Here is a 27,649-nt window from a genome sequence, read left to right on the forward strand (position 1 = left end):
GAGTCCAACGTCCCACAGAGTCTACAGTCAGGGCTCAGTGGGACGCTGGCGAACTGGGAGGTACCAAATAAGACAAAGTTCTTTTTCTTTATTATCATAATACTTAAAATAAGAAACTTAAAAAAAAAAAAAAATACTACATTAATTATTACACAGGTACGAATTGCAGCAGCTTAGCAGTCTTGAATAGTTCAGGTACAGAGTATACACAAAAATAAATCTACCACGTCTTGTTTTTCTTCAGAACAGGATGCAACATCCAATTTCAAATCACACATTCACAATCTTTGAACATTTTCAGTATGAATACGGAACAGAAAAAAGAGGGACAACCATTCCTGCAACACGGATATATCACAGGAACAACAATTTTAGAAGTGTAAATATATATATATATGAAACATATATGTCTTAAATTAACAGTCAAATATATGAGCATATATACATCGTTTTACAAGGTAGTAAAGGCAAAAAAGCTATTTGCAACATCCCCCTAAATCCTATCATTTCAGATCAATGTAATAAATTATCCATGACATCTCCATTTCAAAGTAAGAAAAAAAAATCATCTTAAAACTACAAGTTAAAAATCTGTCAAAACATTAGAGAACCCATCTTTGTTTCAAAAGTGAAATAAGATATTGCACCTTTTTTTTTTATACCAGAGAACAATAAAATGACAATGAAAAACAGCATACAATGCACAAGAGGAATTAAATTAGAACCACTGCCACTGGCGGACATCAATTCTTGTTTTGAACCTTGTAACAAAAATACATTTCCTGTAACAAAACATCACAGTTTAATTTCACTGAATTATGTAAAAAGGAAAAACAAAACAAAGCATTTTAAACACACTCTTTAAACATTTGACATATATGACAAAAGCCGTATTCAAGACTGCTAAGCACAGTAATCATGGTTTTACATAACTAGAAAAAATAGATCATATATATTGCCTTTTGAAATGTTACAACTTGTGGGTTCGTTTTGGCGATTACAATCTGAGTCAAGACAGGAAATTATAAGCAAGAAACCCCCCCCCAAAAAACAAAAACAGCTCTCTCATGTCCAAAAAGGGATCCCATCTATCCAAAAATAACAGTGTACATAAGCATTTAGTAACAAATAAATGTTCCTGATTTTTAGAAATATTACTTAATCATACAAGTCATTCTACAGCTAGTGTTTCTCACTAAGAAAAAAAAAAGTCTTCAAGGCGTTGTAAATCTATCACCCCCTCTGTTAAAAAACAAAACAAAAACAAAAATTAAAAAAGGGGCTGGGGGCTGTTTTCATCCGTTCACCGATTCAAGTCTAACGTGGGCATCTTCTCTAGTGATCCTGCAAAATACAAACAAAGCGTTAATGTTTCAGTTTAAAGATATTAAGACAATCTGTTACAAACACCTTTTCCTCCACGATAATCTTTTTAAATTTAACAAAACACTTCCTGTTTTCAGCAAGTTGGGATTAGAGAATTCAACATTTTTTATTACATAAAGTATACGTGATAGCTCGGGGGGTGGGGGTGGGGGGAATGTTACGCAGAACAAAGGTTCACAAGACGCTGGCTGGAGGTGGTCAGTGTTACTGTCCAGATAAAGTGAGTCTTGTTCTGACATGGGCTGAAGTTTCTGGTCATGATCATCATCAAATTTGGGAAAAAAAAAAAAGAAAAAAAAAAAGCAGAATCTAACAACCAGAGATTATCTCAAATATGGATTACAGGAGTGGCAGCATCACTATTGATGCAGTAAACAAAATAGACAGCAAAAAGGACAGAAGAACATTTTGTGGAAATATTTTGGTACCATCTCATATATCCACCAGGAAGTTAAAGCTCGGATCAACATGGGTCTTCCAAATGAACAATAAGTGAAAGTCTGTCTCTATGTTAGTTACAAAGTGGCTAACGGTCACCAAGGTCTAGTTTAGGAGAGGTCATCACAAAGTCTTGATCTAATTAGCAGCTCTGTCAGGAGGAATGAGACAAAATTCAAAAAGACTATTGAGACTCTTGTGGAAGGATATTTAAAATGTTTCACCCAAGTCAGAGTTTAAAAACTGGATTCTATTGAATCCTAAGGTAGCTTGATTACATCTCTAAATTTGAAGAAATGTATTCACTTTGTAGAAAAATTCTCCTCACAACTATTTTGGCATTTTACAAATAAATAAAAATGAAAACGTTAGGCTGATTTAATAGCAGAGATGTACCAGTCAGGCTTTTCCAAACCATCTGCATCTGTTAAAAACATCTGAGTCATGTATCACCTGAAGGCCCGGGGCTGGTGTCTGCTGAGTGCCCTGGTTGAAGAAGGCCATTGGCTGTCTGTAGAAGTCAACCCAGGCGTTGTACTCAGGATTAGAAGTCTGCTGAGATCCAGGAGCTGTTGTCTGGCCTGAAAAATGAGAACATAGAAACAAAACAAAAAAAAAAATTTGAAATTTTTTTTTCCTCCAATCATGAATTTTATAACTTAAAGAAAAGATCACCAGAAGACTTACCCCAGGTTTTGTTATATTCTGGAGCGGTGCTCTGTGGTTGGTTTTGCTGACCTGCTGGAAGCAAAACGGCAATTTAGTGCATTTCATTTGGTTAATTTCTGATTTTTAAAACTCTTTTACAAAGCTTTGACCAAATGAAACTAAAATAGATGCATTTTAAGCAAGGCTGAACCAAACGTGAGCCAAGACGTGTTTGTCGTCAGAAAGCAGCTTGTGCTAGTTGGAAAATATTCCTGAGTGACACTCGCCTAGCTTTTTATAATACTGCTCCCAGTCCATCTGGCCCGTCTGGGATCCATTGTGACCTGAAACCAGACACAGATAACATGTCCAGATTTACTGAGAGCGGGGGTTTGGTTTTCTCTGCTCCCATCTAACAACTCTGATTCCTAATGAACTCCAGTGGCAACACCTGCAAAAATCTGTCCGTACAGGAAGTGTGCGGTCAGCCACAGGGAATGTTCTGCAGGCTGCTAACTATTTGAACCCACCACAGCAGCAGGGAACTTGAGAAACTACCCACTTTGACTTAAACTACAGTAATTTATTTAGAGCAGTCCTAGTTTGTGATTTGGGCACATCTACAGTTAAAATGTCCACCATTCCTTTGGAGGTACTTACTGTGGTCCTGCTGGCCCTGAGGCTGCCATATCTGAAATGTTGTGCCCCATCCTCCAGTCATGAACATCTGAGGCCCACTGGAAGGAAAAACAAACATTCAGTTTTATTTAATAAAACTGTTTTTAACCTCAAACTTTTTCAAATTGTGGCAAGTCGGCCACAAACTGCAGCACTTTTATTCAGATTTTATGTAATAAAGTAGTGCAGAAGAAATGCTCGTTAATAAAACGTCTTTGCAGCAAAAAAAAAATAATTGTTTGTCCTGTAATAATTTTTAAGATTGAAAAAAAAAAAAAGTTTGCAGAAGTCATATTACCCAAATCAAACAAAATTGATATTTTTTTTATGTTTGTGCAGTTAAATTTTTGTAGCCCAGTCAATTGATACAAAATTTGTCTGATTTTGTAAAATGATTGGGTGACCTTTGATGATCTCTGGAAACATTTATCAATATTTCTAAACCTAAAATTTTTGCAACATAAACGCTTAACACCAATTCCATTTGATTTGAGGAAGATAACGGGTTCTTCCTGCACTAATTTGTGTTGGTCTATCACAGAACATCCCACATTTATACACTGCATCTAGCTGCAACATGAATAAAACATGATAAAGTTGATTAATTTTTATGCAAGGAGCTGCACTGAAAAGTCAGGAGTTGGGCCTTACTGTTGAGGAGGAGTAGTCGGGCCTTGGTTGTAAGGACTCATCCCAAAGTTGCTGTTGCTGCCGATCCCCGGGCCCTGAGGAAGACCAGGAGAAGCAGAGGAGAGTGAGAGACCACACTTGTGTTTAAAGGGAGCCAACAGGCAAGGTCAGAGGGCAGGGGCGAGCGCTGATGCACTCCATTAAGTCCATTTGATGGATTCTTCATGTTTAACCTCTGGTGACATCCTGCTGGCCACTAGGAGCACAGAAGCCCGGCTCACCCAGGCAATGACATGTGTGCTCATGAATATCAGATCAGACAATAGGAGTTGGAAGAGGGGCTGAGGAGAAGGGGTGAGGGGGGCGCAGTGAGAGACGGGGACAGACCACCTACCCCAATTCTCTCATCGATCAGCTGACGGGCTTTTTCCAACTGCTGAGCGGTGCCTCGGATGGAGAAGATGCGGACATTGGGGTCAGTGTTGGGCGGCGGGTTTCTCTGCAGCTCCACATGGGCACGGGACTGCTCTTTGATGTTTTTGATAGTTTCTCCACCTGAAATGTTAAAAATGAGCTTTAATAAATGTCCTCTCCCCCTCACAAGTCAATTGGAGACGTCGCGGGGCGCAAAGCCACTCACGACTGAACATTAAAAGAGCCGATAAAGATCCCAGACTGCTCATCTTTATCGTTATAACATGTGATGGATGTGATCAATATGATAATCAGCTTTCTATTAATCCTCAATGCCAATCTGATGGGGGAAAAAATAAAAAAGTAAAGCAAACCAGTTTAAATGTATCAAAATGGAAACAAAAAAATGTTGGGCACCGTTTGGTGATTTAGGGAGCAAAGTCTATAGTTTACTGAGCAGAATCAGTTTTTGCTGACCCTAAACCCGCACAGCATTCTGGGGGATGAAGGCAGAGATAAGGCTTTAGCCGCTCAACCTCTCACAGCCAGCTCACCAAGGTTGGTGGCATCAACTAACTCGCTCTTTGGTTACCTAGCAACAAGCTATCGAGAAACTTGCAAAGCAGTTTCGGGTTTTGCCACTGTTTCTTAAAAAAACAAAAAAAAAACAATGGAGTGAAAAGACAAAATGAATATCATAGCTCATGAGTAAACTATCAATAAGTACAGATCGGAACCAATCTGAAATGCTTACATCGCGATAAGTTTTTCAGCCATGTTGATATTGCTCAGACCTAATACGAAGTAATGATATAGAAAAATCAATAATAGAGTTGGAATTTTTTGTGATTTCTATCACTTTGGTTCCCCTTTTCCTCATTCAGATTGCATAAGAACCCAGCTAAAAATCTCTGCATTTTCAATTGCCCCGTGGCCAGCAGTGTCTGAAACATACTTGCTTAACATCTGACAGAAATGTCAACTGGCTGCTGCATCTTATTTTCAGGGTGCAAACAGTTTGGATTGGACTTGTTCCCTGTGTAAACTCACCTCATTGAAATCCCAGCCTACCTTCAGAAAACCCCGGCATGCGTCTCACAACTCATCTACCATTCTCTTCTAACATCCATGCAAATCAGGAAACAAAAAACAACATCTCCTGCACCCCCCCACCCACCACCACCCCTCGCTCTCGCATCGGATGCCAGCTTCCCGACATGTGGGAAGAGCAATCACACCAGCGGGGCAAGATGAAACGTAGCTGGCAGGAGAAAAAGACAAAATTGAAGCGTATCCTCCTCTGGGGACGTCGTTTGTCTCTCACCTTTTTTTCCACCATTCTTGACTTTGTGTTGTTCTCCTGTGGGAGGCGAGAGGGAGCGAGGGAGGGCGCTTCCCGGGGCCGTCCCAACATCAATTAAACATTTGTTCACTTGTGGCTGACACACTGACGACCCTGACTGACCCCTGAATGAAAACCCTCATCTCGGTCCTCTCCTATGGTAGCTTTCTCCTCGTAGCCAACAGACTGCACATGGGCCATTAAGCCATTGTCAACCAAATGAAACTTCTGCCTTAATGAAGCCATTATGATCTCTTCTGGTCAGACAGCCGAGAGCAATGAAGACCCCAACCATTCATTTCATGGACTGGGCTGTAGAGCGGACAGATAATACGGGCCTTATTAATGAGACTGGTTTAGTGAGCAGCAGAAAGGGAGGGGATATAAAAGAGCAACTGGTGGCAGCATTCAGGGGCAAAGCTGGGGGAACTGGTTAGCTGCTGGTCTGGAAATAAAAACTTCCTGCACTGCAGGACAAAACCATCACATGTGACATTTCTCCTCTAGCCAGTTTCATCTCAAGCTCTAAATATTTATACGTACTTAAAAGTAGCTGATTGGATACTTTGCCGTCTACTGATTTTAGGCAGCATGTGTTAAACTTGTGAAATAAAACCTACTTGTGAATTTACTTTTCAAATAAATGTAATTCCATAGTAGGAGCAGCAATTGTAAAATATGGAGTCAGAAGAGTGCTAATTTGACTGAAACAAACTATTAACAGAGATGCATTGGTAATGCACTGCATCCTAAATGCACAAAAGAGCGCAATCACAGATCCTTCATCCCAGCAGATGTTAGACTCAAACTATCACAGCTCCCAACAAACTTCAGAAGTGTTAATATTTCTGCTGGCATTTACACCGTTTTTACTCATTTTTAACAACATTTCTGCTGTTATTGCACAACTCCGTTTACACTGTGTTGCAAATTAACTGTTTTTTAAATTCAATATACAGGTCCTTCTCAAAAAATTAGCATATTGTGATAAAGTTCATTATTTTCCATCATGTAATGATAAAAATTAAACCGTCATATATTTTAGATTCATTGCACACCAAATGAAATATTTCAGGTCTTTTATTGTTTTAATATTGATGATTTTGGCATACAGCTCATGAAAACCCAAAATCCCTGTCTCAAAAAATTAGCACATCATGAAAAGGTTCTCTGAACAAAGTAACTATAAACACCTGCAAAAGATTCCTGAGGCTTTTAAAAACTCCCAGCCTGGTTCAATACTCAAAACCGCAATCATGGGTAAGACTGCTGACCAGAAGGCCATCATTGACGCCCTCAAGCAAGAGGGTAAGACACAAAGAAATTTCTGAATGAAAAGGCTGTTCCCAGAGTGCTGTATCAAGGCACCTCAGTGGAAAGGAAAAAGTGTGGCAGAAAACGCTGCACAATGAGAAGAGGTGACCGGACCCTGAGGAAGATTGTGGAGAAGGACCGATTACAGACCTTGGGGGACCTGTGGAAGCAGTGGACCGAGTCTGGAGTAGAAACATCCAGAGCCACCGTGCACAGGCGTGTGCAGGAAATGGGCTACAGGTGCTGCATTCCCCAGGTCAAGCCACTTTTGAACCAGAAACRGCGGCAGAAGCGYCTGACCTGGGCTACAGAGAAGCAGCACTGGACTGTTGCTCAGTGGTCCAAAGTACTTTTTTCGGATGAAAGCAAATGCCATTCAGAAATCAAGGTGCTAGAGTCTGGAGGAAGACTGGAGTGAAGGAAATGCCAGAAGTCCAGTGTCGAGTACCCACAGTCAGTGATGGTCTGGGGAGCCATGTCAGCTGCTGGTGTTGGTCCACTGTGTTTTATCAAGGGCAGGGTCAATGCAGCAGCTATCAGGAGATTTTGGAGCACTTCATGCTTCCATCTGCTGAAAAGCTTTATGGAGATTATTTCATTTTTTAGCACAACCTGGCATCTGCTCACAGTGCCAAAACCACTGATATTACTGACCATGGTGTTACTGTGCTCAATTGTCCTACCAACTCTCCTGACCTTAGCCCCATAGAGAATCTGTGGGATATTGTGAAGAGAAAGTTGAGAGACCAAGACCCAAAACTCTGGATGAGCTTAAGGCCATCGAAGCGTCCTGGGCTCCATAACACCTCAGCAGTGCCACAGGCTGATGGCCTCCATGCCACGCCGCATTGAAGGCTGCAAAAAGATTCCTGACCAAGTACTGAGTGCATAACTGAACATAATTATTTGAAGGTTGACTTTTTTGGTATTAAAACACATTTCTCTTATTGGTCGGAAGAAATATGCTAATTTTTTGACAGGGATTTTGGGTTTTCATGAGCTGTACGCCAAAATCACCAGTATTAAAACAATGAAAGACGTGAAATATTTCAGTTGTTGTGCAATGAATACAGCTACAAAATGGAGCTGTATTTCCCTCAGCCCATTTGCTGCAATATTGACACCTTGAGATGCCATGAGACCCAAATTCTGAACATCATTATCGCGGTAGAAGCCATTTGTTTGTTAAATACTTAATGAAACATATTTACCGTGTTTGATGTTTGTTGACGTATAGTCACAAAGAACGAGATAATTAGTCCAAGTTTGTCGTTTATTGAACGTTCGGAAACTACAGTGGCTGTGATGCGCCATGAGAAAGGTAAAACAACCCGAACCGGTGATCAACTCAAAACTACTTGGACCTTTTTACTCTCAGTCTCTCAGTCGTTTAAGCACACCCATTGCCATGGCAACTTCCTGCGCTCCACAAGTGGATCAGAGATTATGTTAAAAACATAACATTCAGTCCGTTACGATATTAGGTTTTCAAGCTTGATATTTATTTTGCGATCATGAATGAGCCTCTCATGAACACAGCGGTAGTTGATTAGTTAATTTTAAACTCCTGCTCTGCTAGTTACTTTGGTAATGGAACCGAAAGCACAAAATTGCGCAAAACCTTGCTGAAACAATAATCACTCAGATTATTATTGCTATTGGGTCATTAATTTGAACACGTTTTGTTGATTTTTTTTTGTTGTTCTTTAATAAAGTTATGAACGTTTTGATAAGCCAGCCAGAGGACGACGTCCTGGTCTCAGCGTCCTGACAACGTTCAGTTTGTCACCTAATCCCGAGATCGACTCGAAACCTTCCACGATCGACATATTGCACCGCTGTTATAACAAAGAATGAACAGTTCAGAAACAATATGAAATAGGAAAAAAGTTAATTAACTGATTAAGTCGTGTTTAGATCGTTCTTGAAAAACAAATCAGTTACAGCTGATTAGTGGGTGAACTCACGGCTGCACAGTGAACCCACTAATTTTTTACAGCTGACAGCCGCTCCCCTCTCTTGCAGGTACTGCGTACCCCCGCTAAATCTTTTAGGGGTACGTAGTACCCTGCCGTGCCCCCTTACTTTCACAATAGTTTGTCTGTGGGACAATAAAGGCTATTTATACATGACTTTTACTAGATTAATAACTATTCCCTTCCCCCTTACTAATCTGGGTTACGACTATGGTTTTATGCATGTTGAAAGAAAAATGAATAATATTTTTTAGTATTTCTCAAAGAAAATCAACTTTCCAGTTCTGATGAATGAGGAAAAACTATTGCTGCTATGCATGGTGATCAAATGAAATGGGCGGCAAGACGGAAGGAAGAAATCGGAGGAAACATTAAGGGAAAGAAAAAAAAAATGGACAAAAGGTAGAAAAAAATTTATCGAATTGGAATAAGGTAGAGACAATAAGGTAAAGAGGAAAGGAGAATATATAAAATGACAAGAGACAAGGACAGGAAAGATGAGAACAAAGAAAAAGGGAACAACAAATGCTCACAAACACCTAAGAAGGAAAAAAAAGTAGTAAGGACATACAGGAAAGAGCAAGGAGGGAAAGAGGAAAACGAGAAGAAAATAAATGAGGAAGACAGGAGACAAGAAAAAAAGGAAGGACAAAAGAATACACAGGAAATAGAAGTCTGGAAATACAAATATGTTCCCATGCTCTGTGAAATACCGAAATCTAATCCAATACTTTTCCCAGACTGATTAGGAACTCTGTTGTTAGCACTGAATAAAGCACTAATAAACAAAGGCCAGCTGGGCTTTCTGATTGAAACACAATTAGTGTTTCGCAATAAAAGCCTCTGAGACTTATGAATGTATTACCGAACTTTAATGCGCCAAGGAATCATCCAGCAACGAGGCACTGAAATTCTGCAAAATTAAAATTTTCTCAAGTCTCACTTGACCAAGATATTTTATGAGGAGGGGGAAAAAAAACATCTGTATGTAAGTGGATAGGTGCTAACTACTCACTGAATTCATGGTTATAATAAAGTCTGAGCAGATTGGTGGGTGGCAGGATTTATCAAGCTCCGAGACTGTGTGTGTGTGTGTGAGAGAGAGAGTGTATGAGGTCAAAAGCGAGGGGCAACAGGCTGCATATGGCATCGTAAAGATATTAATCACCGCACCCTTTAAGGGGTGGCTGACAGCACCCAGACCCACCGCCATCTCCACCATATTGCCTCACTTCATATGCTAATGCAGAGAGCGGGGGACGCACCGCCCAGGTTTATTTGTTTCCCTCGCCCCACTACAAGTACAAAAGCCACTTGACATTTCTATTGCCATGTTTTTATCTTAGGTAAAGAGGCCCCCATCCGCACCGCCCACCGCTGCACGCACACACACACCGAGGCAACACGCATGCCACCGTGCAACACACATGCACACACAGCCCCTTCCAATGCAGTGGTCAATGACTTTTAAATAGCTGCCAATAGAGTGGGCATGAATAGCCAATAAGCTAATTCCTCCTATTCAATCCCTCGCTGCACTCTATTGGACTGAAAGGCCCTCATTAGATGCCAGGCAGCCTTCCACATGATTGAGGGCTGTTATTATGCACCTTTAACAATTAATGTCACATTACACGCATTATCCCCGTCATTAAGCCCTTAGTGAAGCCAATGAATACCACTTGTGCTATATACATGAGCGCAAAGGGAGGGGAGGGAGTAGAAGGGTGGTCACCCCCAACCCCCAGGTCTCATCAGTTTTACGAAGTCACCCAACAGCAAACGGCGTCCACTTATTGAAAAACAAGCAGCAATCTGCTCACTTTGCTTTAGAAAGTTCTTATTCTTTTTTCCAAGAATTCAGGAAATGCCACTTATTCAGAACATCAATCTGCGTGAAATCTTTTTGGGCTTTATGCACGTAAATAAGTCTGGATTGCACATGTAAAGCATGCTTAAAGCTGTTTACCAAGAAGCACAAACATGTTCTTTACCTTTGCCAATCACCAACCCACACTTATCAGCGGGTACAGCGTATGTCACCTCCTGCAGACCTCCAGCTCCTCCCATGTTACAGTCGCTGCGCCCTCGGCGGCCCATTGTGCCAAATCCGTCCCGCTCCTATTGGGAGGCAAGACAGAAAAACACAATGAGGGCAGAAACTACGACAAATAATCACAGAAGTCTTCGATTGGGCATTTTCATCCGTTTCTAGTCACCGATGAATATTTTGGATTGCTATTCATAGACTGTTTCTTTAAAAGTGTCTTGAAGAGATTTTAACACCCTTCATTTTGTCACTTTATATCCAGAAACGTCAATACATTTTTTGGATTTCCTTCTGACAAAAACACTAAGTTGCACATAATTGTGAAGTGAAAGGAAAACGATGCACATTGTTCAGATGTTTTTGCCAATAAAAGTCTGAAAATACATAGTAAATGCACTTATGGGTACGTCTCTTTGAGCTTTGTAGTTTTTGAAAATTTATTTTTCCCCCCCCAAAAAGTTTAATTTCAGTAATTTTTTTATTTTTTACACAGATTGAATTGGAAGAATCTGAATGTTATATTTTATATCATGCCAAAGATTGACTATTTGACTTAGGTCTGGGCTTTGAGTAGGCCCTTCTAACACAGACTTATAGCTCTAACAAGTCTTCAAAGAAAGAGGTCTGAATTGAGCACATGAATCAAATATTCATGCATAAGACTTCAATGTAACTTTTTTTTAAAATGTTCCACTTAACGTTTGAGTGTACTTTGTGTTGGACTGTAATATGAAGTCATACAAAATACCCTAAAGTTTGTGGGTGTAATGTAAAACCTTTCCAAGGCAAAAGATCAGAAATGAGCCCTGAAACTTTTACTTTCTTCAAGTTTAGTAGGAGTAAAAGATGGAATCTCTTTTTCTTCAAACTCTTAATAGTTTTATGTCCAACTGCTTTGAGATAAAGAGGGGGAAAGCAGACCTGAGCGGTCTGGACCAACTCATTGATGAGGTGAGCAGCATGATGGCAGTGGTCGGGCTGGCCCATCACCTGAGCAACGCGGTCAGGACTGACTCCGTCATCTAAACATAAAACAAAAACAGATTTAAGACCAAGCCTAAAATAGCTGCAGAGGTTACAACTATTTAATGTGATTTTGTTTTAGCAAAAAAAAAAAAAAGTAAAAAGAATGAAGATTTCTTTGAACACTCTTTGGGCTGACCTTGTTTGAACTGAATCCTGACACCAGCATCATTCTGAATCTTCTTGATCATTTCTCCATTTCTGCCAATGATGATGCCAACAGCAAATCTGGGCACAACCACCTAAAAAACAAGAACAATTCAGCAGAGGAAAAAAAGCAACAACAAAAAAAAAAAAAACAATAAGAAAACTGGAAAACCGCTGATGGATAAAGTCTTACATCCAGACTGCTTCCACCCATTTTTGACCCAAAGTCCAGCCTGCCAGCCCTGAAGTCTCCTTGGTCTTTGTCTCGAATGAGCTTCACCACAAGTTCACGTGCTTGCTATAAAAATAGATGTACATGAAAACAAGATATATTTTAATACAAATGATAGGATTTAATTGAATATAGCTTAAAACGCACGCAGTGGGCATAGCGTGTAAACTAAACAAACGGGAAAGACTTTAGCCCACAGTGATCGCCTCTTCTGTGTCTGACCTGCACTTTGTGGGGATCCCCAGTGATTCTGAGGGGCTTGTCCGCTCCAGTGGGCATGGGGTCATCTTGAATCATTATCATCTGGACTCCTGTTCTCTCCTGCAGAGGAAAAAAAAAAAAAAAACTACCAGTTACATGGGGCACAAAACACCAGCCATAGCAAGGAAATTCTAAGGTACAACATGTTTTCTTCCCTCAGTTATCTGAACATGGTGGGATGTTTTTAAAATGGGCACACGAATGTAGACCAAGTCATATGAAAAAACAACAATTGACAAAATCAAAGCAAAAAACAAAAACAAAAAAACAAAAAACAAAAACAATACACATAACTAGGATTGAAGGATGATTAATGTGTAAATTTCAAGAAATATGATCAGGAAAACACTGAACTAGAACTTTCCCAGAATGTTACAGACTGCATGGAAACACAAATGATCAAAACAATAAAGTAGCTTAAACAATTTCAAGACAAGACAGGTCGGCAGTATTTTTTCTTTTAACAGAATGGTGTTTAAAGCTTTTTACTCCTTAAGAAATCAGACAAAATCAGGATCACAGAAGATGATAGAAGATGATTAACTGGGCCAAACAGATCAAGGTCTTTAGACTGGACTGCATCTCACCTTTCTTATCAAATGATTACATTTTAGTAGTTTGAAAGCTGATTTCAATGAAAACCATTCAAGGTCGATGTTGATAATTTGGTTTTATCAAGCACATTAAATTAGCCAGATATGAAATGACTCAGTTTTCTCGTGATAAGCTCAGACTAGAATGTCTTTCCAGATCATACATTAAATATATTACAACTGAAAACTCTGTGCTGTCAATGCATCAAAACGCCACCTTCCTTGATGTACTTCAAGTAAAAATCTCATAGAACAAATAAACTTTAATAAGAATAATTTTTGTCTATTTCAATGACTTTCAGCACAATTTAGAATTTTATCAATGTTTTACTGTTGGATTTCAACACAATTCTCAGAAATTAGTTTGCATCTGCTGCAGCCTTTGAGAAAAAAACATTGAGAATTGGCCAAATTTTATCATGTTGACGTGCTGTAAGAGGTGTTTTTCCATGGCAGATTATAAGCAGACCTGCAGTTGTTTGATGGTCTCTCCTCCCTTGCCGATGACCAGGCCGACTTTGTTGGCAGGGATGAGGATCTGCTGAATGGAGCTGTTGCCGTCCATGTCGTTGTGGAAGCCGGGACCATACCGACACTGCTCCACAATCTCACTCAGCAGCCGCTTCGCCTGCCTGCAGGGCGGAAAAACAAGACTGCTTAGAATGTTCAGAAGAAAAACCAGCTGAGCCACAATGTTCAGCATCAACAGGTTCGACTACTTTCGAAACAATGAAATATAGATTTGCTTTATTTCTTTTCTTAAATCGGTGCCCAGACTCACTCAATGTTCTCTGGGCTCCCGGTCAAAGTGCAGGGTCTGTCCAACATGCCACCACTGTCTACAATAAGAGAAAAAAAAATAAAAAATCACAAATCATTCTCACATACAATAATGTGTGGTCAACATAGTCACAGTAAAAACCAGGAAGTTGCTTTCCATGACCTGAAAAACTAAAAGGCACCATGAAAGGGACTGGTATTAAGAAATGTAACTGTGTAGTGTGAGCGCTCTGGGACAGATCGGTTTTCATGTTGCTATTCATCTGCTTCAACAACGTTCACATTTTCCAACCGTGCTCAGCCCATAGGGCATGCTATTGGGATCGAAGAATTAGCAAAGATGAGATTTTAACATAATTTTCAACAAATACCAGTAAAACCTTTTGCTTGAATATTTAGCTAACATGAATGTTTCACAATTTAATATGTGTTAAAGAAAAAAACAAACCCCCAAAAAAAACACTTTAATCTTTATGGAAAACTTCAGTTCAAACAAGTGCAATTTTCAAGCATCTGAGGTGAACGGAGATCTCAAACATGGCAGATAAAAGCTGCCGCTTCTTTTTGTATGTTCAGCAGAGCTGCACAATGCATCATATGACGACAATATCAAATGCAATACTACCACATGAACAGACTGCTTGGTAGGACACTGTATTTCAATTAGCAAGTCCAAAATTAGAATGCTAATGCCGTTTTGGCCAGCTGCTCTTTATGACGACACTTCATGTACACTTAAGGCGGTTAAAATGCCAAAGCTTATAAACGTGGTAAAAGAACTTATTCAAAAAAACCAAGTGATTTGAATGAGGATTACTCACAATATTCAGAAATAGTATTGAAATTACCCTAATATTGTATAGAGCTGTAGTTTTCACATTTAAAACTTTACAGTTAAGATGGACTTTTATTAAATCTCTGTTCAGTAAAAAATTTCCCACAACAGGTTGTATCAGATCCAAGTTCACTTTATTTTGCACAGGAGCCACATTTATTTAACTAAAACTAACTTTACTCATTCTGTCTCTACATGGTTAAAGTAAAAGAGTTAACTTATTAGTGAAGGGTAGAAATATGACATTACTTCCCAATCGTCCTTTTTCCAACCTCTTTTTACCAGATGTTTGTTTATGGCAGGGTGAGGTGCTTTTTAATCGCGCAAAACATTTTGTGTTGCATAAAATTGGAACAAAAAAATCCTGATTAAACAAACCGTGTTGTCTTTCCACTTCAGACTCTTATAAGGCATACCTGAGGCAATCTGGATCTTGCAACCTGATTCCTGCTGTATTCTTGAAATCTGCTCTCCTCCTTTTCCAATAACTATGATAAGAAAGGAAACCGTGAGCCTTTCTGAATTCATACATAGAACTCATTTGTGACAATAACTTGAGGGTTACTTACTGAATCCAACCATCTTATCAGGCACTTTAAAGTCTTCCGTTGTAAAAGCCCTGAAAGCCAAACAAAAAGCATGATTAGAGCATAAGTCACGTATTTTACCTGTTGATCCAGCTGACTGGATCAACAGTCAGCTGGATTGCATTTCACAACCTCCATGATCCCTGCTTTAAACATCTAATTGCCCAGTTTTTGTCTACATCATGGTTAAACTTACTCTTAAGCTTCAGAATAAGTTTACTATTAAACATAAAACATAAAATCCCTTGAATAAACCTTAAGATTTCCACGTCGTATTTTGTCAAGGCATGGCCAATGAATAAAGCTAATGTGCATCGCCATTACTAAAAGCAACCAAGAGTTTTTTGCTCACCTTTGATGTACCAACGCCCCAAGATGGTTTCCTACTGAGGGAAGAGGGAAAAAAGTAAATTTAAACGTGTGAAATATGCCTATAGTAGCAAATGTATTGATATGGAAAAGCGATAAAGCAAGCAATATCAGAAAAATTGATTCAATGCTGGGGGGGCAAAAAAGGGAGCAGATGTTTGTGAAGCTGCCAATCCTACAAGTCTGCATCTGACCCACAGCGGGGAGCTTTCAGCGGCAGGGAAGTAAGACCTAGAGGTGCATGAATGAGCGTTTCAATCAGAGCCGCTCTGAAAGAGAGGCAGCAGCCGGGTCAATGACTGCTGGTCCCGAATTGAATTTTTGACAGGTAGAATCAAGCAAGGGTCCTGCAGGGTCACCGGAGGATGTTCAGCCACGGATGTGAAAACCTGAACTGATATCTTTACGGGTTCAATCAATTTTATGGCTGTTTGCACTGATTTCACTTCTTCTGGAAAAAGCGCCCGGGTTAAAGCTCGAGAACAGAACAGCTATGAATACAAAAAAGGGAGGTGTGCAAACTTTATACAAGGATAGAAATTGTCACAAAAAAAATAAAAACTTTTGCAAGAAGTTGAATATATGTTTGAAAATTAGACACTGAAAGCCAGCTGCAGAACTAGAAAGTTACCATGTCTGTCATTTTTCTTATTCAAAAGGACAACCTTGACTAAAGAAAAGTGAGGACAAATTTCCACAAACAGCAGTGCATCCAACAAACAACCTGAATTGCATACAATTTTCCTATTCGTGCATTCAAGGCCAAACTATCGTACAAACAACTGTGACAAGATAAGAGGAGGCCGCGGTAAATAACTAGTGCTTCCACTTTGTGAAAATGAAATGGATCAAATGTTTGCAGTGAGTGACGAAAACCACGGCAGGATGATTGTCTCCACTACGGCGCTTCGAGTATTAAGTATCTGACAAACAACATGGCTCTCACTTCAGATTATAGACCAACTCCAACAAGCTTTGCCAGTTTCACTGCAAAGAAAAAGGTACTGGCAAATAACTCTCAAAAGGTCTACGGGTTACATATTTGGTGCAGATCATACGACAAAAACTCTGAAATAACAAGCGACAATATGCAGCTTAAGTTTATAAACTACTGAAGGAAGGAGACTCAAAGTTATTAGAAGTAAGAGATGCAAGGAGCCATTTAAAAATGTTACTTTTCTACAGCATGCATAGAAATATTTGAAAAAAATTATGCTGCTCTTGGTTTCAGTTTAAGAGCTGTCACAATTTCACAATAGTATAAATCGTGTAAAAATAAACTATAGGATCTAAAAAGAACTGACATGCAGAGTTATTATGAAGGCTCACCTCCATTGTCTAGAGAACGTTTTTGGCCCCCAAAGCCAAAGAGGGAGGGGTCTATGACTGGACACGAACTGTTCATGTTGGGCATCTGGTCTCCTCCCATCTTGGCTGCCATCTGGAGACAAAACAGTGGGACAGATGGAACAAGTGGTTCAATTATGATATTCTCCAAACGTAAGTTTTCACAGAAATAATCCTGAACATCACTTTGGTAATTAGCTTATTCGTTCACCTTCTTTTTTCTTGCTTGGCTAAGAAAAAAAAGAGTATAGCTATTTTCCAAAGCAACTGTTAATATTTGATCAATTTCACTACTAAATCACAAAAAATAATCACAAAATATGGATATTGAATTCTTTAAAGCATCTAGATGAATGATTTATTCCACAGACAAATCCACAAAAAGTTGATCACTTCTTAGTTGTGAAAGTAGAAAAAGACCCTATTTAGGCTGGAGAGCAAAGAGGAATCTATAAAAGCAAAATGTTGCACTCCAGAATAGTTATGCTGCCTCAGATTAGTGATGAACCGATATGAGAATTTGGACTGATATCGATATCAATATTGCCACTATGGCCAATAATCAATATTTTGCGTAATATTCATTAGGGCTGAAACGATTCATCGAGTAACTCGATTACAAAAAATCCTCGAGGAAATTTATCTGCCTCGAAGCTTCGCTAAATTTATTGTATTGTAATAAGCAATGCCGTTAAATACGCAGCACACTGGTCTAGCCAGAGGGTTTTGTGTTGCACAACGCTACCACTTCCGTTAGCGCCTGGTTTGTAGCTATGGAGGGAACCGGAGAATGCTCAGAAGGAGAACCCCGAAAGCGACAAAAAATGTCAAAAGTTTGGGAACATTTTAGGCTAAACAGAAAGGACAACACAGCGCAATGCATCCACTGCAAAGCAGAATTGGCGTACCGCAACAGCAGACATCAATGTTGCAGCATCTGAAGAGAAAACACCCGCTACATGCATCCAACTCGTACACGGTTGCCAACAGGTAACGTTTATGTTCTCTTTGCTAACTACTTTGTGTGATAATCTGCCATGTTATAGATGTAAATTGAGGCACATTATTTTGCTAACGTTACATCTGCCGCTTAAACGTAGCGGTTACTTAACCGGGTGTAGTGTAAATTGTATGTGAGGGTGGAATTGAGAGAAATTATGCAGGACTTAATGTAAGTTTGTTAATAAAAATACGCAGCAACAGATTACAGGCATAAGCTGAAAAGCATTTATTTATTGGTGTCTTTCCATCCTGAAAAGTTACAATCTTTTTTCTTCTCGCTACTGTTATGTATGAATTAGAAATTTTTTATTAATATTTTGTAGTAATTCTATATTTGTTACACCTTAGACTTAAAATATATTGTATAAAATGCAGTATTTACTATTTTGTCTAAACTTGTTTTATTTTTAAATCAAGTATTTTCTTGATCTTTTCTGTTTGAACTTTAGAACAAAAAAGCAAGAGATTTGCTGTACTACTGATTTGAAACTTTACTGGAGGTTTAATGTTATTGCATTGTTATTATCAATAAAATGTTAAAGAGTTAAATGAGTTGTTTACTTAGTTCTTTTACGTGTATGTGTATTACTCACTGAAGATAAATACATAAACTAAAAGCTGTAGTATAGACATTTTTATAAGCATATTTGTGAACCTGCCACTTTATTATTTGAATATAATTTAATATCTTAGGATAACTTTTCTTCAGGTTAAAGAAAACTACTGTTACAAGTAAACTTTATAAACTACAAACATTTAATTGTTAGGGATGCTCAAAAAGGAGATATTGGACTGATCTGGACTAACTGGGGTTATTGCAGATTTGCCAATAGTTTATTTTATAAATTTTTTTATCCCATTACTCGATTAATCTTAAGAATAATCGATAGATTACTCGATTACAACAGCCCTAATATACATACACATTTAAATACTGGGCCAGGAAATGCACAACCATGACCACATGCATATTGGGGGGGGGGGAATTTATTAGTTTTTATTACAATACAAACCATAAACATGCTCAATGAAGTGTTTCTCAACTTTGAAAAACTAAACCTAGTTTGCAAATATGACTATAATAAAGGCAAATTGTAGAATATATTACAACTATAAACAACCACCTTCCTTAATGGCTATTCAATCTTGTCAGCTGCAACTCTTCAAAAGGAAATTATGTGCAAAGTTACACAGAGACTTGCACCACTGCTTCGTATTCACAGAGTTCCAAATGTGAACTTCAGGTATTCTTAAACTAATCAAGCTAGATTCAAAAACTTCACCAGAGAATCAGTGCATGACAATGAGTTTACTCCATCTTTAGATAAAGAGGGGAAGAAAAGGCAGATCATCTCTCTTGATCTACCTCAGACCTTTCTGGTATATTAATCACATAGTACCACCAAATGACTCAAATATCTTTTTCACTTTTGTAAAATGAGAAAAAAAAAGATGCAAAAACATCCATCCCAAAATCATATTTTAACACAGATGATTATGTCTGTAATATCAAATCAGGGTTGTATTATCTCTAGTTATGCCAATCAATATCAGATAAAAAAAAATGGGTGCACTCTGCAAATCTGCACTTTTGGGTGAAGTTTGCAGCAACACTTCAGGTGACCTAGTTTTTCTGTTAGGTTGCCATGAAAACACCATGAGACCTGATTACGCAGGAAAGATTGTAGCATCCCAAAATTGACATTTTTTTAAACCAGCATCTTACATCTTATTAAAATTACCATTCTTTAATATATGCATGCTAATAACACAGTCATAATTAAACATTATGAAAAATGGTTTCGTGTAGCATCATTATAATGATTTTGAGCAGCAAAATGGTGATCTACATCAGTGGCCCCCAACCCCCGGTCCGCGGACCAATTGGTACCGGGCTGCGCAACAAATAATTAAATATGTTTGTTTTATGTATTATTTGAGTCTGGAAGATCTTTTATTTTCAAAATCCTTTAACCAGAATCTCGGTTACTTGCGCACCAACATTGAGCCCACAAGCAGCAAAATGAGTAAGAAACAGATCAGATGTCTTTGGAAAGTTTCTTTGCAAAGGGGAAAAGGCCCAGAGAAGAGACAGGAGAATGGATTCATCCTGGACCGGTAGGTGAGTCCCACGTTACAAGCCGCTCTGCGTAACATGCGGCGACCGGCTGCTAATGAGGCAATGAAGCTTCAAACTGCTTCGCCACGTAGAGACCAAGCACGCTGTGCTCAAGCAACACACTTCGGGTGTTATTGTCTCTCATCACTCCCAGATGGGACCGTCTCGTTGCAGAGAAACAAGCTCAGGGCTCCCCGTTAGTCATTCTTGTGAGTTAAAATTTTCACAAAAGTAAAATGTTTGTTTTTGTGTCGCATCTGTATCTTATTTTGAAGGGATATGTAAACGTTACCATAGCGACCAGAGTCAGAGAGCGTTTGGGCAGTGGTCGAGAGGAGATGAGTAGAGCTCGTGAGTCTGAAGTCTAGTTTAGACGGCAAGATTTAAGAATTGTCAGCCGATTCTCCAAATCTTTGTGACCACAGAGCTGATAAAAGTCCAACAGGTTCGATCGGTTCGTGTGTCCAAGGCAGGAGCAACACGAACTGATTCCAGTCACGAACATCCCGATTCCAGAGGATAATTCAGTAAACCCCCCAACATAGCGGGAATTTAGAATAACCAAACACGGATGACGATGTAGAAGCAATTGTGATAGTTTGTGGAGTCATTTTAAGAGATAAAAGACGTATCAAAAAGGCGGTGGATAAAAGACGACGGGAGCAGCCGCTCTATTTGCTGCACTACGATTTGGAGGCGAGTTATGTTTTTTCATAGTCAACATTTTTAACTGAATAAACATAATATATAATAGTGACCTATAATAATAGACATTTCCACATGTCATCTCCGATATCCACCGGACTCTCAGTTGCGCGATATGTCAGCTGTTTGGGATTCCCCTCTGTTCTTATGTCACAGCGCTTTCTGATTGGCTACCTGTCACATTCAACAGGTTGYATTCTCGTTCCCAGTCAGGGAAAACCCCACAGGCTGCGATAAAAGGGCCAACACAACCCAAATTGGATATATTCAGGCTTTAGCGGGAACACTAACATGCAGAAGCCTTATCTGAAAGTTAAAACATTTCCCCTCCCCCGGGCCGCAGCAAAATTTCTAATTCTTGACCGGTCCGCGGTAATAAAAAGGTTGGGGACCACTGATCTACATCACAGCACATTTTAAGATGACACCACACTGGGAATGACGTGCAACAGATCTGATCATAATGCAAATTAAACAAGTTGTTTTAGAAGGTTGTTCACTGGGTTTTGGCTGTGGGGTCATTTCTTCAGAAGCAGCACCAGGATTCCTTTACGCAATACCAGCAAATGTGGTTTTAACTTTTCTTGGCGTTTTGTTAATCTTAGTCAAGAAAGTTGCACAAGTTTGACAGCTTGCAGAATAAAATACTTAATTCTTTAAGTCAAGAGAACAAATTTAGTCCTCTCCACAAATTGAAATAAATCTACAAAAGTAATAACAAAAACTTGGGTATGTTAGTTTCAAAAAGTATTCTTAATGACAAACTCATTGGAAAACATAATTTACCGAATATTGTTTTTACACTAAAGCCAATGCTTCTAACATAGAGCCTATTTAGATGGCAATCTTTGTTTTGTATATGTTCCAACTTGCAGTATTTTTCATTTTTTGCAAGAATGCTAATTTGTCCACCATAATTTTCTGATCTTTCAGATTAGAAAATTCTTTCATATTTCAAACATCCAGAAAAAAAAGTGTCAGCTCTTTATATTTGCTCTGCTCATGTTTTTCCGCTGCTGGAAAAGTGTATAGCTCCATGCAAAAACAAACAAACAAACAAAAAAAAAGCATGCAGGTTTTTTGCATTACAAAAAAAAATGTCTTTCAGAAAATGAACCACTTGCAAATATGAAGTAGATTCTCACATTGTGCGATGATGGACATTCAAATCTTCTGCGTGAAAGCGTTTTTCTATTCTGCCTTAATCTGTCACCTCTCCTTTCACACCAAAGTATAGCATTTCAGAAAATTACACTAAATTGACATGTGTGCTTGCCTGGAATGTTTTTTTCACAAAATGAAAATATGCTCATGGAAATTAGAGTCTCCCATCACCTTCAGGGACGATTATCTACTTCAGAAAGCCACTGGTGGAAGAGAAGCTGCAATAGAAATAAGGAGGCATAAAAGGAAGCAGGTGTGAGGTTGCCGTTACCACGGCGTCTCTAACGCCGCGGACCCATCAAGAAAATGTTAAAGCACTCTGGATTAGGTCAACACTTGCGCAATTCTTTTTAAATCAGAGTATTTGTTTGCTGTTGCCATCAGACATTTTTCCAAACCCCTTGGTATGAGAGCATCTGTTTTCATAAATTTCTGTCAAAGTGACAACTGTTGCGGCGGCATCTGTACGCACATCGACTGGCCTAAGAAACGTAGCTGGAGGAGCACAGGCTGAATGTTCATCCACTCATATCCTGGTTTCATTTCAACAAATACTTTCCTACCCATCCTTTGCAAGCTGCCATGTTTCAATTCAAAAGCTTAATTCCCTTCCCTCCTCTTTATAGATTCATGTCATCTCTGTTATATAAAAGCAAAGGCATTTTTCTGAACATAAATTCAAAATGCAATGCTTTAAGAATTTAATACCTCATAACAAAGAGGAAGGATAAACTATAGCATTGTTGAGTTAAATTGTAGATTATACTTTAGTTGTTCTTACTTGCAGAAATCACAACTGGACGTTTTGTCTTAAATGAGATGAATTTTGAAGCAAAATGCCTGGCTGTCCACAGAAACCACCAAGTAAATAGATAAACATCACTGTGGACCATAAGAGCCTCCCAAGATAGTTTTCAGGTCAGTGTGCTGAACATAAGCCTTGCTGTTGGAATTTGAAGGTTTAAAAGCAAAACAAAAAAAAAAAAAGGTTGTAGAAAATTATTTTTCTCTCAACCTCGAGGGATAAGAGTGTGACATAAAACTGATCGCTTAGGTCAGTGTTATTAGGTATGATTAGGATCCAGATGACGACAAGTAATGACACCGAGACACTGATTAATTCACCAGACAGACAGAATCTGGTCTTGGGCCACTGTACTACACAGGAAGTGCAAAGGCAAATCCCTCCAGCCCCTCTAGCTTTTCGCTTTAAATGTCACTCACTTTCAGCAGCTGCTCCTCAAGCAGAAGGATAGCTGCTATGAGCGCATCTGTGGTAACACACAACACCACACAAACAAGTATAAATAATCATAATAACATGGTCTCCACTTCCTACTTTAGTCTTGTGCTGCATTATTGTCATATGATACAACGAAACCCAATGCAGCTCGTTTCTCTAGAGATAGTTCCCATACTTAAAAAAAGAGCAGCAAAGATGTGTGATCACAACTAGCACTGGTTAAATCAATAAAGAACAAACTCTGATTTTAATGGTTTCATCTTAAAAAATATAAAATAAATCTTATGACGCCAACCAAGTGTCATAAGACCAACCAGGAAGATAATTGGGAACCTAACAGAGAATAGCAATTAAAAGAAGAAATATTTTCAGAATTTTTTAAACCAAAAAATATATATTTTAAACTGTTTTTAGCATGCTATATTGTAGAACTGCATGTACCATCCCATATGTGGCTAATAACGCAGGTAAACGTTATTGTGGAGCCAGAATGAAGCTGACAATTAGAAAAGAACAAAATAGTAACCCGTAGCAACCAATCCTGCTGGACTTGAACAATAAAGAAAAAATTCAGCAAAATGCACAGAAAGACATTTTACAGAACACATCAGCATGGAGCAAAGCCTTGTTTACACTGTAAAAAATGTGTTATCTGTGTCAGATCCATGTTTTCATAAACAATTTATTTTAATATAGACTTTACCCAACATTAACATTTCAGGTTAACAGAAACACACAGAAAAAAAAATAATTTCACAACTGAATCATAAAGTACATTAAAATTCATATTAAGACTTATCTTGTTTACCTTTTTGCCAAACGGGGAAGTGACACATTTAATATGTTTTTCTAAATATGGGTTGAATTGTTCCCCATCTATCAGTTTTGACCTAATAAAGGAAGTTAAAATACTGTCATGTTGCAATTAATTCCAGCTTTTTAAAACAAAAAAGAACATAAAGACTTATACAAGCCCTGACAGCTAATTCATGCAAAGTTTCTGCCAAACAAACACATGAAGAGCCCATTGCTGCTGGTGCAGGTTAGGAACACAAGATCCTTTTTCAGCGCAGATACTTTAATCTGTTAACACGTACACAGAAATGAAAGTTATCCTGTTCCCCACACGCCATGCACAAGCCACACAACTGGTGGGACCTTAAGTGTGGCCACTAAATATAAAGAGCAGTAGGAGAAAGTAGAAGGCAGAGGACAGGGTGAAATACCGTTCTGACAGCTTTAGAGCTGGTGTTACAAAAGCATCAAAACAAGAGCAGGTGGGGAAAATTTTACTTTCAATAAGGTTAGCTGAAAAGTTTAACCTTTCATTAGATTATGTTTGCAGATTGATACTCTTTTAGTTCTGTTAAGGATTTCTGCACAATCTCCACCTGAGGTTATAAATGCTACAAGGGGAGAGGTGAAATACAGCATGGCTAAAGTCCAGTTTACACACTAATAACAGCTGTCATTGGCGTATCGTTTCTAAGCTCGAGTAAACAGTTGTATTTAACAGATTTACTGTGTGGCCGTCTTTGACTTGCATTAGGTTTGTTACTACTAGTGAGCTTGCGGCTGTTGTTTGTACTTCAAATCATGGATTTGTGATTGTGCAACGGGAGTTTTTTTTTTTTTTTTCTGCCACAACTGGTTAATAAGAGCTTCAAGAACACCTACTCTTAACTTAATGGAAAAATTCCCAGAATATAACTTGCGATTTTTTTTTCTACCCCAATATTGAGTCTCAAATTCAAGAATACTTTATTGATCCCAAAGGAAAATTAAACAGCATAACCTAAAGAGGTTTAGAAACCTTTAAATCAGTGAAATAGACCAACAATACCAAAAATCAGCTTAATATGTGAACACACATTTAGGTTAACTTCAGTCTGGTTAACCTAAAAATAAAAAAGGGAACATTTGCCATCTTAATTTTGGACTTGATTCCATTCTCTGATGCTTTTTATCTTAGTTTTATAGTCATGAACATCATCTTCAGGCAAAACAAAAGATGATTACAACTTAATTAACTGGCACTCATTCTTCCCATTGCAAGTTTCACAACAGTAATTCCAATAAACGTGTTGCAATTAGGCAAGTTTGGCAAATTTTGGGTCATGGCTTTCAATGTAATTTGAGGAACATAATTACCTAAAATTGTATGTTTTTTTAAAAATGTTGTAGCTAATTTTTAGCTTCCATGCATGGTCTGGATAAACCGGTGTCAAAGATTTATAGCTTATGGTTTCAAAACTGCTGAGATTTTGTCTGGCATCCCAAAGAGAGTGACAGTTTTCTCTCACTGGTTAGATCTTGACATGACACACCTTGCTGCACACTGTTAGTTAAGCTGGCTATAAAGAAGGCGAAATAACTTTTCACTCACTTACAAAGGTCTGAAATATGTCTGTGGAATAATTTCATGGTGAAAACCACGGCCTGACATTGCGTGGAAAGGAAAGGCGCTCCACCCAACATTCCTTTTAAAGGGAAAGGTGTTTTAATGCCAGTTGGCAAGCCATGTGCAGCACGTCTTTTAAGCTGATTTTAACAGGTAAAATCAACTTGTTGTACACTCACAATGTTATTATAAAAAAGAAGTATCTGACAGGTCGTTTATGTTCCTGTAATTTTAACCAATATATGCATCTTTTTTGTACACACAACTATTGCAAAAGTGAGATCGCCAACATACTTAATAATAGTCACATGGTGACAACTTAAACACAAGAGGAGTGGTAAAATTTCAATTCCACATGTGTGAAATTTTGCAGATAGTAATGGAAAAGTCCATGTGTGCTGAGCAGGAGTTCAGGGGGGGCTTATTTCAACAGATGACGTTACACATTATATGGCCTAACTCCAACTGCTGCCAGGACATACTATCACACGAGCTAGCTGGCTAACAGCTGTTTCACAGATCAACTCGATGTTACTACACAAATAACACGCCTCCAATTGATAATATTGATGTTTGCAGTGTTATGACGATCACATCTGAAATGTTTACGCGTGAGAACAGCGAGTGGTGCCTCTTCAGGGTCCGACATAGCCTCCTTTAACTGGGGCAACAACTAGTTACACTGATGCTAACTCAGGAACCTGAAGCAAACAGCTGTTCGGGCTTCGTGTCTAAACTGAATGTTGTGTTTTGTCACGTTATGGGTCAAGTTCCAAGGCATTCAAGTTGAACGTATAAGTTAGCAATGAGGCTAACAGCAACTTCTGTGAGTTGACAACAGGTTGTAGACTTAACTTATTAAAGTAGCGCAAACTTTGATATCAAAGCAGGCCTTCGCTTCATTCCCCGTCAAGGTATTATGTCGTCGCTTTGACGGCTTCAACACAGAGTTAACTGCTCGGCCGGCCTCTGTAAACTTTAATCTGTCCTCTCAGCTATGCTGCCTCGGCTACTTGGTGTTAGCCTGCTAGCTCGCAGGGTGCATGAGGAGTGTTTATAGTGCTCAGTCCGGATTGCCCCGACCAAAACCCAAACCAGCACCGCTCGTAAAACACGCCTTTTGTGCTCGGTAAAGCATCACCCTTTTGTCAGCCGGAAAGCGTTTTACCTGTCGGACCCGGCGTATCGTGTCTGCGAAGTCATCTTTCGTGCCTGGCTGAGCCACCGAGGCCTGTCCCTGGATCAGCTCCGCCATCATCATCATCATCCGCCTCGGCAGCTGAGAGCCACACTTAAAAAAAAAAAAAAAAGAACTGCACACGTGCCAGAACTAAAACTCCGCGAGCGTGTAGATCTCGCGAGCTGATCGGAAAACGTATGAGCTTTTGGACATAATGAACGCAGACGCTTTTTTATTGGTTGTTTGTTTGCAAAGTAAATAAATGTTTTATTAGGGTTTTATTGCACGTCATAATTGCATACTCGTTTCATTAAAAGCGTGTTTTATGTAAAATTTCAGCTAACAGGTATTTTATATAATGTCATTTTTTATACTTTAACCGTGATATGGTACATAAACAAAGGTCAAACATTACATAGCCTACATTCCACACACATTCAATACTCACACAATTCTCTGAGGCTGTGACTGCACTTAAGCAATTAAACGGACCTCTGCTTTTCTGCAATAGTGAACACTTTACATCTAACAGACCATGCTGAAAAAGTATAACAAAACATAGATAGATAGATAGATAGATAGATAGATAGATAGATAGATAGATAGATAGATAGATAGATAGATAGATAGATAGATAGATAGATAGATAGATAGATATTGTTATGTCTTTCTCTATTAACTTATAAAACATTGCCATCTTTAAAACTGACTTTCAGCGGAGTTGCTCCAGGCTACAAAGTTATTTATTTCCCCCCATTTTCAATCCAGTATTTTAATCAATCCAG

The 27,649-nt window shown here is 38.8% G+C and overlaps 1 protein-coding gene across 4 annotated transcripts; it reads right to left on the reverse strand.

Annotated features, from left to right (window-relative positions):
- On the reverse strand, positions 1-26,999 carry fubp3 (far upstream element (FUSE) binding protein 3). 4 transcript variants are annotated; one of them, XM_008424337.2, is made up of 19 exons: positions 26,853-26,999; positions 17,033-17,144; positions 15,687-15,717; positions 15,317-15,366; positions 15,164-15,235; positions 13,914-13,971; positions 13,602-13,764; positions 12,501-12,599; positions 12,240-12,344; positions 12,039-12,141; positions 11,798-11,898; positions 10,821-10,947; positions 4,175-4,335; positions 3,802-3,875; positions 3,133-3,209; positions 2,760-2,816; positions 2,512-2,565; positions 2,278-2,405; positions 1-1,344 (listed from the first exon to the last, which is right to left on the reverse strand). In XM_008424337.2, exons 1-19 carry the CDS (start codon positions 26,949-26,951, stop codon positions 1,336-1,338), a joined length of 1,680 nt encoding a protein of 559 aa, XP_008422559.1. In that variant the 5' UTR covers positions 26,952-26,999; the 3' UTR covers positions 1-1,335. The 4 variants fall into 4 exon arrangements, with proteins under 4 accessions (XP_008422559.1, XP_017163500.1, XP_008422558.1 ...); XM_017308011.1 differs by having other exon boundaries at positions 2,512-2,562; positions 15,687-15,720; positions 26,853-26,998; XM_008424336.2 differs by having other exon boundaries at positions 15,687-15,720; positions 26,853-26,998.
- Between the last annotated feature and the right edge of the window lie 650 nt (positions 27,000-27,649).

Source organism: Poecilia reticulata, linkage group LG12 (assembly GCF_000633615.1).
Source record: "Poecilia reticulata strain Guanapo linkage group LG12, Guppy_female_1.0+MT, whole genome shotgun sequence".
In the NCBI taxonomy this organism is placed as follows: Eukaryota; Metazoa; Chordata; class Actinopteri; order Cyprinodontiformes; family Poeciliidae; genus Poecilia; species Poecilia reticulata.

What these genes read in the sequence shown, in the direction of transcription:
- fubp3 (XM_008424336.2), bottom strand. Translation starts at nt 26,951, where the DNA reads ATGATGATGATGATGGCGGAGCTGATCCAGGGACAGGCCTCGGTGGCT. An exon ending in TCAGGGCCAGCAGGACCACA is followed by an intron (nt 2,817 to 3,132) that starts GTAAGTACCTCC and finishes GTCTGGTTTCAG; the next exon opens with GTCACAATGGATCCCAGACG. An exon ending in AGAATATAACAAAACCTGGG is followed by an intron (nt 2,406 to 2,511) that starts GTAAGTCTTCTG and finishes CTCATTTTTCAG; the next exon opens with GCCAGACAACAGCTCCTGGA.